This window comes from Balaenoptera acutorostrata, chromosome 15 (genome assembly GCF_949987535.1).
Source record: "Balaenoptera acutorostrata chromosome 15, mBalAcu1.1, whole genome shotgun sequence".
In the NCBI taxonomy this organism is placed as follows: domain Eukaryota; kingdom Metazoa; phylum Chordata; class Mammalia; order Artiodactyla; family Balaenopteridae; genus Balaenoptera; species Balaenoptera acutorostrata.
In genome coordinates this window covers 36843089-36856755 of record NC_080078.1, presented here as the reverse complement: position 1 = coordinate 36856755, position 13667 = coordinate 36843089, and the positions used below count along the sequence as shown (strand labels likewise).

Below are 13667 nucleotides of genomic sequence, written 5' to 3'. Positions count from 1 at the left end.
TGTATCCTCGGTAGGATTCAAGTACTGTAGCATTAGGAACTTAAAGAATCCTCTGAATTTATAAAATGACCCAGGAATTTCTAGAAAGCAGCTGAGTAACCTTGCTGTGGCTCCATTTTTGTGGTGTAGTGGAGAGCAGATGCTTATGCATGTCACACACATCTACCACGTGCCTACTGTGTGTCAGGTGTTGTTCCCGTGCACAGTGATGGAAAAGGCGCTCAGGGAGCTCCACATCTAGAACTGCACCATCGGTACCTGGCCATGAACTGGTGTTCTTGGAGCACTTGAAACGTGGCTAGTCCGAATCGAGATATGCTGTTTGTGGAGAATATACACCAGATTTTGAAGACTTACTATAAAAGTAGAGTAAAATTATTCATTAATACTTTTTTAAATTGGTTACTTTTTTTTAAATTTAATTTAATTTTTATACAGCAGGTTCTTATTATCCATTTTATACATATGAGTTTACATATGTCAATCCCAGTATCCCAGTTCATCACACCACCACCCCTCCCACCCGCCACGTTCCCCCCTTGGTGTCCATACGTTTGTTCTTTACATCTGTGTGTCAATTTCTGCCCTGCAAACTGGTTCATCTGCACCACTTTTCTAGGTTCCACATATATTCACTCTGTATGACAGTCTCTAGATCCATCCACGTCTCTACAAATGACTCAATTTCGTTCCTTTTTATGGCTGAGTAATATTCCATTGTATATATGTACCACATCTTCTTTAACCATTCGTCTGTCGATGGGCGCTTAGGTTGCTTCCATGTTCTGGCTATTGTAAATAGTGCTGCAATGAACATTGGGGTGCATGTGTCCTTTTGAATTATGGTTTTCTCTGGGTATATTCCCAGTAGTGGGATTGCTGGGTCATATGATAATTCTATTTTTAGTTTTTTAAGGAACCTCCATACTGTTCTCCATAGTGGCTGTATCAACTTACATTCCCACCAACAGTGCAAGAGGGTTCCCTTTTCTCCACACCCTCTCCAACATTTGTTGTTTGTAGATTTTCTGATGATGCCCAATCTAACTGGTATGAGGTGATACCTCATTGTAGTTTTGATTTGCATTTCTCTAATAATTAGTGATGTTGAGCAGCTTTTCATGTGCTTCTTGGCCATCTGTATGTCTTCTTTGGAGAAATGTCTATTTAGGTCTCCTGCCCATTTTTGGATTGGGTTGTTTGTTTTTTTAATACTGAGTTGCGTGAACTGTTTATATATTTTGGAGATTAATCCTTTGTCCGTTGATTCGTTTGCAAATATTTTCTCCCATTCTGAGGGTTGTCTTTTCATCTTCTTTGTGGTTTCCTTTTCTGTGCAAAAGCTTTTAAGTTTCATTAGGTCCCATTTGTTTATTTTTGGTTTTATTTCCATTACTCTAGGAGGTGGATCAAAAAAGATCTTGCTGTGATTTATGTCAAAGAATGTTCTTCCTATGTTTTCCTCTAAGAGTTTTATAGTCTCTGGTCATACATTTAGGTCTCTAATCCTTTTTGAGTGTATTTTTGTGTATGGTGTTAGGGAGTGTTCTAATTTAATTCTTTTACATGTAGCTGTCCAGTTTTCCCAGCACCACTTATTGAAGAGACTGTCTTTTCTCCATTGTATTTCCTTGCTTCCTTTGTCATAGATTAGTTGACCATAGGTGCGTGGGTTTACCTCTGGGCTTTCTGTCCTGTTCCATTGATCTATATTTCTGTTCTTGTGCCAGTACCATATTGTCTTGATTACTGTAGCTTTGTAGTATAGTCTGAAGTCAGGGAGTCTGATTCCTCCAGCTCCGTTTTTTTCCCTCAAGACTGCTTTGGCTATTTGGGGTCTTTTGTGTCTCCATACAAATTTTAAGATTTTTTGTTCTAGTTCTGTAAAAAATGCCATTGGTAATTTGATAGGGATCGCATTGAATCTGTAGATTGCTTTGGGTAGTATAGTCATTTTCACAATATTGATTCTTCCAATCCAAGAACATGGTATATCTCTCCATCTGTTGGTATCATCTTTAATTTCTTTCATCAGTGTCTTACAGTTTTCTGCATACAGGTCTTTTGTCTCCCTAGGTAGGTTTATTCCTAGGTATTTTATTCTTTTTGTTGCAGGGGTAAATGGGAGTGTTTTCTTAATTTCTCTTTCAGATTTTTCATCATTAGGGTATAGGAATGCAAGAGATTTCTGTGCATTAATTTTGTATCCTGCAACTTTACCAAATTCATTGATTAGCTCTAGTAGTTTTCTGGTGGCATCTTTAGGATTCTCTATCTATAGTATAGTATCATGTCATCTGCAAACAGTGACAGTTTTACTTCCTCTTTTCCAATTTGTATTCCTTTTATTTCTTTTTCTTCTCTGATTGCCTTGGCTAGGACTTCCAAAACTATGTTGAATAATAGTAGTGAGAGTGGACATCCTTGTCTTGTTCCTGATCTTAGAGGAAATGCTTTCAGTTTTTCACCATTGAGAATGATGTTTGCTGTTGGTTTGTCGTATATGGCCTTTATTATGTTGAGGTAGGTTCCCTCTATGCCCACTTTCTTGAGAGTTTTTATAATAAATGGGTGTTGAATTTTATCAAAAGCTTTTTCCGCATCTATTGAGATGATCATATGGTTTTTTTGTCTTCAGTTTGTTAGTATGGTGTATCACATGATTGATTTGTGTATATTGAAGAATCCTTGCATCCCTGGGATAAATCCCACTTGACCACGGTGTATGATCCTTTCAATGTGTTCTTGGATTCTGCTTGCTAGTATTTTGTTGAGGATTTTTGCGTCTATGTTCATGAGTGATATTGGTCTGTAATTTTCTCTTTTTGTAGTATCTTCGTCTGGTTTTGGTATCAGGGTGATGGTGGCCTCATAGAATGAGTTTGGGAGTGTTCCTTCCTCTGCAGTTTTTTGGAAGAGTTTGAGAAGGATGTGTGTTAGCTCTTCTCTAAATGTTTGATAGAATTCACCTGTGAAGCCATCTGGTCCAGGGCTTCTGTTTGTTGGAAGATTTTTAATCACAGTTTCAATTTCATTATTTGTGATTGGTCTGTTCATATTTTCTATTTCTTCCTGGTTCAGTCTTGGAAGGTTATACCTTTCTAAGAATTTGTCCGTTTCTTCCAGGTTGTCCATTTTATTGGCATAGAGTTGCTTGTAGTAGTCTCTTAGGATGCTTTGTATTTCTGTGGTGTCTGTTGTAACTTTTCCTTTTTCATTCTAATTTTATTGATTTGAGTCCTCTTTTTCTTGATGAGTCTGGCTAATGGTTTATCAATTTTGTTTATCTTCTCAAAGAACCAGCTTTTAGCTTTATTGATCTTTGCTATTGTTTTCTTTGTTTCTATTTCATTTATTTCTGCTCTGATCTTTATGATTCCTTTCCTTCTACTAACTTTGGGTTTTGTTTGTTCTTCTTTCTCTTGTTCCTTTAGGTGTAAGGTTAGATTGTTTATTTGAGATGTTTGCTGTTTCTTGAGATAGGATTGTATTGCTATAAACTTCCATCTTAGAACTGCTTTTGCTGCATACCGTAGGTTTTGGATTGTTGTGTTTTCCTTGTCATTTGTCTCTAGGTATTTTTCGATTTCCTCTTTGATTTCTTCAGTGATCTCTTGGTTATTTAGTAACGTATTGTTTAGCCTCCATGTGTTTGTGTTTTTTACATTTTTTTTCCTGTAATTGATTTCTAATCTCATAGCGCTGTGGTCAGAAAAGATGCTTGATATGATTTCAATTTTCTTAAATTTACTGAAGCTTGATCTGTGACCCAAGATGTGATCTATCCTGGAGAATGTTCTGTGCGCATTTGAAAAGAAAGTGTAATGTGCTGTTTTTGGATGGAATGTCCTATAAATATCAGTTAAATCTATCTGGTCTATTGTGTCATTTAAAGCTTGTGTTTCCTTATTTATTTTCTGTTTGGATGATCTGTCCATTGGTGTAAGTGAGGTGTTAAAGTCCCCCACTCTTATTGTGTTACTGTCGATTTCCTCTTTTATAGCTGTTAGCAGTTGCCTTATATATTGAGGTGCTCCTATGTTGGGTGCATATATATTTATAATTGTTATATCTTTTTCTTGGATTGATCCCTTGATCATTACATAGTGTCCTTCCTTGTCTCTTGTAACATTCTTTATTTTAAAGTTTATTTTACCTGATATGAGTATTGCTTCTCCAGCTTTCTTTTGATTTCCATTTGCATGGAATATCTTTTTCCATCCCCTCACTTTCAGTCTGTATGTGTCCCTAGGTCTGAAGTGGGTCTCTTGTAGACAGCATATATATTGGTCTTGTTTTTGTATCCATTCAGCGAGCCTGTGTCTTTTGGTTGGAGTATTTAATCCTTTCACGTTTAAGGTAATTATCGATATGTATGTTCCTGTGACCATTTTCTTAATTGCTTTGGGTTTGTTTTTGTAGGTCCTTTTCTTCTCTTGTGTTTCCCACTTAGAGAAGTTTCTTTATCATTCGTTGTAGAGCTGGTTTGGTGGTGCTGAATTCTCTTAGCTTTAGGTTGTCTGTAAAGCTTTTGATTTCTCCATCGAATCTGAATGAGATCCTTGTCGGGTAGAGTAATCTTGGTTGTAGGTTCTTCCCTTTCATCACTTTAAGTATATCATGCCAGTCCCTTCTGGCTTGTAGAGTTTCTGCTGAGAAATCAGCTGTTAACCTTATGGGAGTTCCCTTGTATGTTATTTGTCATTTTTCCCTTGCTGCTTTCAATAATTTTTCTTTGTCTTTAATTTTTGCCAATTTGATTACTATGTGTCTCAGCGTGTTTCTCCTTGGGTTTATCCTGTATGGGACTCACTGCGCTTCCTGGACTTGGGTGGCTATTTCCTTTCCCATGTTAGGGAAGTTTTCGACTATAATCTCTTCAAATATTTTCTCTGGTCCTTTCTCTCTCTCTTCTCCTTCTGGGACCCCTATAATGCGAATGTTGTTGCGTTTAATGTTGTCCGAGAGGTCTCTTAGGCTGTCTTCATTTCTTTTCATTCTTTTTTCTTTATTCTGTTCCACAGCAGTGAATTCCACCATTCTGTCTTCGGGTCACTTATCAGTTCTTTTGCCTCAGTTATTCTGCTATTGATTCCTTCTAGTGTAGTTTTCATTTCAGTTATTGTATTCTTCATTTCCGTTTGTTTGTTCTTTTATTCTTCTAGGTCTTTGTTAAACATTTCTTGCATCTTCTCAGTCTTTGCCTCCATTCTGTTTCCAAGGTCCTGGATCATGCTGTCATTATTCTGAATTCTTTTTCTGGACGGTTGCCTATCTCCACTTCTTTTAGTTGTTTTTTGGGGTTTTGTCTTGTTCCTTCATCTGGTACATAGCCCTCTGCCTTTTCATCTTGTCTATCTTTCTGTGAATGTGGTTTTTGTTACACAGGCTGCAGGATTGTAGTTCTTCTTGCTTCTGCTGTCTCTGCCCTCTGGTGGATGAGGCTATCTAAGAGGCTTGTGCAGGTTTCCTGATGGGAGGGACTGGTGGTGGGTAGAGCTGGCTGTTGCTCTGGTGGGCAGAGCTCAGTAAAACTTTAATCCACTTGTCTGCTGATGGGTGGGGCTGGGTTCCCTCCCTGTTGGTTGTTTGGCCTGAGGCGCCCCAACCCTGGAGCCTACCTGGGCTCTTTGGTGGGGTAATACCGGACTCTGGGAGGGCTCACACCAAGGAGTACTTCCCCTAACTTCTGCTGCCAGTGTCCTTGTCCTCGCGGAGAGACACAGCCACCCCCCGCCTTTGCAGGAGACCCTCCAACACTAGCAGGTAGGTCTGGTTCAGTCTCCTATGGGGTCACTGCTCCTTCCACTGGGTCCCGATGTGCACACTACTTTGTGTGTGCCCTCCAAGAGTGGAGTCTCTGTTTCCCCCAGTCCTGTTGAAGTCCTGCAATCAAATCCCACTTGCCTTCGAAGTCTGATTCTCTGGGAATTCCTCCTCCCGTTGCTGTAGCCACAGGTTGGGAAGCCTGACGTGGGGCTCAGAACCTTCACTCCATTGGGTGGACTTCTGTGGTATCTGTGTTCTCCAGTTTGTGAGTCAGCCACCCAGCAGTTATGGGATTTGATTTTATTTTGATTGCGTTCCTCCTACCATCTCACTGTGGCTTCTCCTTTGTCTTTGGATGTGGGGTATCTTTTTTGGTGAGTTCCACTGTCTTCCTGTCAATGATTGTTCAGCGGTTAGTTGTGATTCCGGTGCTCTTGCAGGAGGGAGTGAGAGCACATCCTTCTACTCTGCCATCTTGAACCAGTCTCCTATTGGTTACTTATTAAAATGACATTTTAGATATATTGGGTTAAATAAAACATTAGTAAAATTAATTCACCTGTTTCTTTTTGCTTTAATGTAGTTACTAGAAAATTTTAAATTGCATCTGGGGCTGGCATATTTCTATTGGACAGTGTTGATCTAAAAGGAGAAACTTACAAAGGAACTGTCTACAGTTTAAGTGTGTATGAAGTATATTTCATTGTGGTTTTGATTTGAATTTCTCTGATAGCCGATGAAATGGAGCATCTTTTCATCTGCTTATTGGCTGTCTGTATATCTTCTTTGGAGAGATCTATTCAAGCCCTTTGCAGATTTTTCAATTGGGTTTTCCTTTTATTGATGAGTTATATATACTAGACCCTTAGGTGATTTCTGATTTGCAAATATTTTCTGTCATTCTCTGGACTGTCTTTTCACTTTCTTGATGCTGTCCTTTGCTGTACAAAGTTTTAATGAAGTACAATTTATCAATTTTTTTCTTTGTTGCTTGTGCTTTTAGTGTCATATTTAAGAAACTGCTGAATTCAAGGTCGCCAAGGTTTACCCCTCTGTTTCCTTCTAGGAATTTTATAGTTTTTTTTTTTTTTTTTAATTTTTTTTAAATTAATTAATTTATTTATTTTTTTATGGCTGTGTTGGGTCTTCGTTTCTGAGCAAGGGCTTTCTCTAGTTGCGGCAAGTGGGGGCCACTCTTCATCGCGGTGCGCGGGCCTCTCACTATCACGGCCTCTCTTGTTGCGGAGCACAGGCTCCAGACGCGCAGGCTCAGTAGTTGTGGCTCACGGGCCTAGTTGGTCCGCGGCACGTGGGATCTTCCCAGACCAGGGCTTGAACCCATGTCCCCTGCATTGGCAGGCAGATTCTCAACCGCTGCGCCACCAGGGAAGCCCGAATTTTATAGTTTTAACTCTTACATTTAGGTCTCTGACCCATTTTGAGTTAATTCTTGTATATGGTGTGAGGTAGGGGGCCAACCTCATTCTTTTGCGTGTGGCTGTCCATTTGCCCCAGCACTATTTTTTGGAAAGTCTGTTCTTTTCCTGTTGAATCATCCCGGGACCCTAGTTGGCCATACTCATTTTAACGTGTCACTGACAACTCGGTGATTTCGGTGTCAGCATGTATTAACTTTAGTTTACATGCTTGGTCCTCAGTCTATTGCTGTGACTTGTCAGAAGAAATCGTACTGAGCCCAAGGTACCTGTGTTAATGTTGGTTTAAAATTCATGATATCATTTGCTTTATATTGCTTGGGGTGAGGATTTAATGTCATAATTTTCCTGGAGGTGGTAAAAAGTGAACTAATCTGAAGAGTGATTTCACTTTGTGGTCATTAATTTGTGTTAATATCTAGTTAATATCTAATCACATTCTCTGTAACAGCTTTTATAAGGTGGTAGTTGTCAGATCAATTGTACTGAAGTCCTTGCAGGATGCCCTTATTGACACTTTCTCCAGCTCCCAGCTTTGCCCCTTCATGCTGTAGAGTACAGCTCTTCTCTCCAGGGCTAAAGGAAGCAGGAAACTTTCCCTCAGTGCCCAGCTAGATGCAGCTGTCATTTCATTACTCTCTTACAGCAGGGGTTAAGCAAAGCATTTTTGTAGATGAACAATTACTCTACTTCCAGACTGTCTTAAGAGTCAGTGATCAGAACAGCAACTGCATTCTTCCAGTTCCTTCCTTCTAAAACCCCTGTCACTCTCTGGGCACAGAGCAGTTGGGCTGGGCAGTGAAAGTTTTTTCTCCCCACTGTGGAAACTCTCCTTCTGTAGGTTTACATTAGGAAATGTTCAACCTGCACAAGACTCCAGAGGAGTATTTAAGAAATTAATGTAAAAGGCCGTTGCATTGAGAATGACCTTTCTTTACCTTTATAATGAATTTTCTCCAGTAAGGAATATCACGAGCACCAGTTTTCGTTGCCAGTCACCAGGTAGCCATCTTTCCCAGGCAGCCCAATCAGGCCCTTTCTGGCCCATCTCCCTCTTGCCTCCAGGCTTGTTTTGGTGCAGTTGCTGACCATTTCAGTGGGCTCCACTTCCCTCGTGTTATCCTCAAGGAGCTTGAGTTCTGGTAACATGGCCTAAGACTGAACAGAGAATGTTTTTTTCCCCCCAACTAATGAAGAACTCCCAGCTACCTTGACAGCTGGCTAGTCAGTTTTTTAGTTTTACATACTGGAATAATGTTTCTAACTGATATAACTGACCCACTTTTTTCTTGCTTTGGAAAATTGTTTATAAAAAAACTAGCCTATCGTTGTTTGCATTAACTCTTCACTAAGTATCTACAGGCAACTCCCAAGAGCCTTGTAAAATCAAATGCATCAAAAGAAAGGCTCAGAAAAAAAAAAAAAAAAAGAAAGGCTCAGAAGCACAGATGGCTTTTGACAAGAGCCTTACTGGACAGAAGCTGTTTTAGCGGCAATGACAGAGCTGCCCTTTTGTTTTGCCTACTTGTGTCGCTGCCAGGTAATGATGACTCCGACATTGACATCCAGGAGGACGATGAATCCGACAGTGAACTAGAAGAGAGACGGTTGTCCAAGCCACGGACAGCCATGGAGGCGCTCTTGCAAGGTACCACGGTGGCTCTTGCTTGCCCTCTGCCCCACGCCCTGTCACAGGAAATGGTAGCCAGGATTGGGTCAGGGCTGCTTGGTTTCAAGGCTCGTAAGCACACTGCCCTGTTGTTTATCAGGATTTGGCTCTTAAACTGGTCAGTGGTCATCTTTGCTGCTAATACTCTTACCTTTGGCCCCAAGAATAGCCAGTCTTATTTATTGTTTGGTACTTCTCACAGAGGCCACATAACACACTGCCTCTGCTGATCAGCTGAATTCTGCCCTTTTTGGGTCCAAACTGCTCTCAGTGCAGTTACATCCCTTATGGTCAGAGAATTAATGCACAAATAAGGGACTTACATGATCATCTCTGCTGTTAAAAAAAAGTTCTTCTGGGAATTCCCTGGTGGTCCAGTAGTTAGGACTCTGTGCTCCCACTGCAGGGGGCACAGGTTTGATCCCTGGCCAAGGACCTAAGATCCCCCATGCTGTGGGGTGTGGCCAAAAAAAAAAAGTTCTTCTAGTTTCTACCTTCTTACTGCAAAAGATTCAAGCAATAACATATGTGGAGCAAATGTGGGTGCTCCCCTGGGGTCTTCCTCATGTCCCACTCCCTCACCTACACGGGTCATGGCCAGTGGCTTGGGGTGTGTCCTTCCAAATTACCTTTCCACACATATACACGTGTGCGCTTGTGAGCGCGCACACACCCACACACACTCAGATGTGGACACAAAGATCACCTGAAACATTTTTTAACCTAAATGGGACCAGATTGTGTGTGGTTCTGTACTTGCTTTTTAAAATTATTATTAAATATACTGGAACCTTTTCCATGTCAGTAAAATACAAATCTGCTTCATTCTTTCTGACAGCTGCATAGTGTTCCATCCTATGACTGTACCCATAATTTGTTTGGGCATTCCGTATTGATAGATATTTAAGTATTTCCACTCTTTCCTTTGTATGTACATCTTTCCGCACATGTGCAAGTGTTTCTTTAGGTTGCATCATTAAAAATGGAATTCTTAGGTCAAAGGTTATATAAATTGTTATTTTGATAGATACTAAACTAAATTGCCCTACATTTGCCTATAAAGCATTTCTACTACCTGTTAATTTTTGGAACAAAATTGCATTTTTATGTATATAATACTCCTAAGTGATAAATCATCTTTATTGTTTTATATTAACTTCTATATTAACTGCTTTCTCTTATAGGCTCAGCTATTTTTTTTTTTTTAATTTATTTATTTATTTATGGCTGTGTTGGGTCTTCGTTTCTGTGCGAGGGCTTTCTCTAGTTGTGGCAAGCGGGGGCCACTCTTCATCGCGGTGCGCGGGCCTCTCACTGTCGCGGCCTCTCTTGTTGCGGAGCACAGGCTCCAGACGCGCAGGCTCAGTAGTTGTGGCTCACGGGCCTAGTTGCTCCGCGGCATGTGGGATCTTCCCGGACCGGGACACGAACCCGTGTCCCCTGCATTGGCAGGTGGATTCCCAACCACTGCGCCACCAGGGAAGCCCGGCTCAGCTATTTTTATTTATTACATTTCATTTTTTATAGGATAATTAGATGCTCTGATTCCTTTCTCTTCCTTTTATTTTTTAAGAGCTTCATGATATAAATAGAGGTTAGAGGTTATGACTCCCATTCTGCAGATGGGGGCCAAGGCTCTAAAAAGGTATGGAATTGTCTCAGTAGAACATAGTAAGGGCACTGGTTTCCTAAATTCTCCTGCTGACCACTCAGCCTGCAGAAGTAAAATCAGGAAACAGGGTTCGTTTCCAAAAGCTGTAAATAAGTTCTTCAAACAACACAAGAGTTGCATTTTATCTGACCAAGAGAACATGTCCATAAACAGCTTTTTTTTTTTTTTTTTTTAAATTTATGGCTGTGTTGGGTCTTCGTGTCTGTGCAAGGGCTTTCTCTAGTTGTGGCAAGCGGGGGCCACTCTTCATCGCGGTGCGTGGGCCTTTCACTATGGCGGCCCCTCCCGTTGCGGGGCACAGGCTCCAGACGCGTAGGCTCAGTACTTGTGGCTCACGGGCCTAGCTGCTCTGCGGCATGTGGGATCTTCCCAGACCAGGGCCCGAACCCGTGTGCCCTGCATTAGCAGGCAGATTCTCAACCACTGCGCCACCAGGGAAGCCCCCATAAACAGCTTTTGATGGCCATCTCCAGGCCTGCCCTGAGTGAGCGCCTCTGAGCTGCCTTTGCTGCCTTTCTTCTGAGGCCTGGCCCTGGCATCACCGGTGGCCGTTTTTCAGCCTTCAGGTATGTGCAGCTCTCTGCCTTCACCCAGCAAGGATGGCTCTTGAGTTTTTGCGGAAGTCACATCTAGACAACATTGGCTTCCAGAGGAGGAGGGGAGAATTACTTAGATAATGATGGTGTTTTGAAGGATAAATTAATGTGATACTTAAATTTTTTTACTTTTTGGAGCTCAGACATAGATCCAAGTACAAGTGACATTGGCCCATAAAAGGAGAATATATTTCTTTTTTCAACAGAGAGCACATCTGTTCTATTGCATGTATACTAATAATGGGATTCAGTGATTTTTTTCCCTAAAATATTTACAGGATGCATATTTATTTTTCTGATTTATGATTTGCGCTTATATTTTAATGCCCTTTTCCTCTTTTTCAAAGTGGAAATGCAGAAAATCTATTACTATCACAGTTCTGATTAGCTGGATGCTACTTAAGTCAGTTTTTTATTTTTATTTTTTTTAAAGTATTTATTTACTTATTTTATGTATTTGGCTGTGCCGGGTCTTAGTTGCAGCACGTGGGATCATCGTTGCCTCGTGTGGGATCTTTATCTGTGGCATGCAGGATCTTTAGTTTTGGCATGCATGTGGGATCTAGTTCCCTGACCAGGGATCGAACCCAGGCCCCCTGCATTGGGAGCGCGGAGTCTTAACCACTGGACCAGCAGGGAAGTACCTACTTAAGTCAGTTTTTTAATGTGATTCTTCTTTTTCCCAGTTTTCTAAAGGAAAGCAAATCTTGAAGGCCATTTCCTGTCCTGTATCCTACAAGGTTTTCATACTCTCTTCACGCTTTTGTTCTCCTCAGGACGACCCAGCAAACGCGTCGTGGGCACAATGCAAGGTGGAGACTCGGACGACGACGTGAGTCCCGACCAGCTCCCTGAGCTGTCCTGGTCTTGGCCATCTTGGGCCAGCCTCGTAGGCTAGTTTGGCCGAGAAGCTAAGTGTATCTGACCAGTTTAGCGCGAGGTGCTGCTTCTCAGCCCGGCCCTTTGCTGGGTTTGTGGCGGAGTTCGACCTCCCAAGGAGCTAGACTCTCTTCTTTGCTAGTTGTTGGCTCATTTCTTTTCTTTTCAAATGAACGTGCTTGCCCTACTTTTTTTTTTCTTCTTCTCATTGTTCTTTCCATTCTCGCTTTCCAAAGATGGAAGCAGCACCAGCTCTCTTAGGTAAATGCAAGACTCCCAGCTCCAAGAAACAGGTTGGTTTTCTTTTTCACCTCCATTTGTGTGTGTGTGAGCGACTTAGGGTCAGCAGAGAGCCTTCCCCAAGAGTGATGCCTTGTGTCTGGGGCAAGAAGCCACTCAGATGGGTTCCACAGTGAGTGGTGAAGTTACCTAGAGGTCCCTGTGCTAATGAGGAGGCGGGATGAACACTGAGCCAAGAAACAAGGAAGGTTATCAGGCCCCTGAACTGTAACCTAGAAGAGAAGGGATTCTGCTGAGGGCTGGGGTCAAGTCCAGGCTTTTCTTCAGCTCCATTCTGGGGAGGGAACCTGAAAGGCAGGCTCTCTCGAGACCAGGGCCCGGAGTGTTACATCAGGTTGCTGATGCCTTGAGCACTGTTGAGTGGATAACTGACTGGGAAACCAATGGAATGGGGAACCAAGGCATCCTTGCTGGGGTCCGGTTATTGGGGCCGCACCGTCCATCGCTCTGGGCATGCCTTCTTTGTTGAGTCCCTGGCAGGGCTGTGAGGCCCAAGAGGCAAAGGTGACTGGACTGATGGAGATCACAGACCTCCCATCAGGCTGAATGCCATGCGTGTCTGGAGCATGGCACTAGTGCATGCACATAGCATGGGCTGATATTCTTGTACAACAGTTCCGTTTATTAGGTACCGATGGTGAATACTTTTAGAGAAATTCACGGGAGGGGAGAGGTCACTCAGATTTGCTGGGCAAGATGCACAGAGAAGATAGGGCCTTGAATTCATAGAAGACAGTCTATAGAGAAGCAGAGAGACTACCTCAAAAATTTTTTTAACAAAGTAGGGGATGGATGGCTAAATAGCTTCTATCCATCCATCTTACCCATCTGAGACAGAATTAGGGAAAGTCTGGTGGGGAAACTCATGACACTGTCTGGCCTCTTTTCTTATGATTTGCTTGATCATTTGTATAGCTTTCTACTTTTCTGAGTAAATGCCTTATTTGTAGCTTAAAATCTCCTCTGTGCCTGTTGCCACTTATTTATCTCAAGGAGGCTGTTTCCACACATCCCCCTGGGCATAGGGGCTTGCCCTTCACCTGTTCACTCATTCACTTGCCAGGTCCTTGTTGAGTGCCTGTTACGTACCAGGCACCGTTAGGGGTTTGGGGAATACAGCAGTGAACAGAACAAAGCCCCTGCCTTCTTGAGGCTTACATTCCAACGGTCATCAAGCAGATACATCAGGGGTCATGGTGCTAAGAAAAATAAAGCAGGTTCAGGGGACAGAGTGACAGGGATGAGGGAGGAGGTCGATGTCTTCTGATTGGTCGGGGAAGGTCTCTGATTAGGTGACATTGGGCAGGGGGCTGAGTGGTAGGAGGAAGGTGATGTGGTGGGGCAAT

At 42.1% G+C, this 13667-nt stretch overlaps 1 protein-coding gene across 8 annotated transcripts in view; it reads left to right on the top strand.

The window, feature by feature from the left end:
* The window catches only part of CLUAP1 (clusterin associated protein 1), a 44166-nt gene that overhangs the window by 27817 nt on the left and 2682 nt on the right, over positions 1 to 13667 (top strand). For 6 of the 8 annotated variants that reach the window (XM_007181558.2, XM_028166341.2, XM_057530091.1 and 3 more), the window contains 3 exons: positions 8746 to 8853; positions 11919 to 11974; positions 12258 to 12314. In XM_007181558.2, the coding sequence (XP_007181620.1) occupies positions 8746 to 8853; positions 11919 to 11974; positions 12258 to 12314 (221 nt within the window). The remainder of the gene's footprint in view (positions 1 to 8745; positions 8854 to 11918; positions 11975 to 12257; positions 12315 to 13667) is intronic. The other 2 variants (XM_057530089.1, XM_057530087.1) reach the window with 1 other exon arrangement.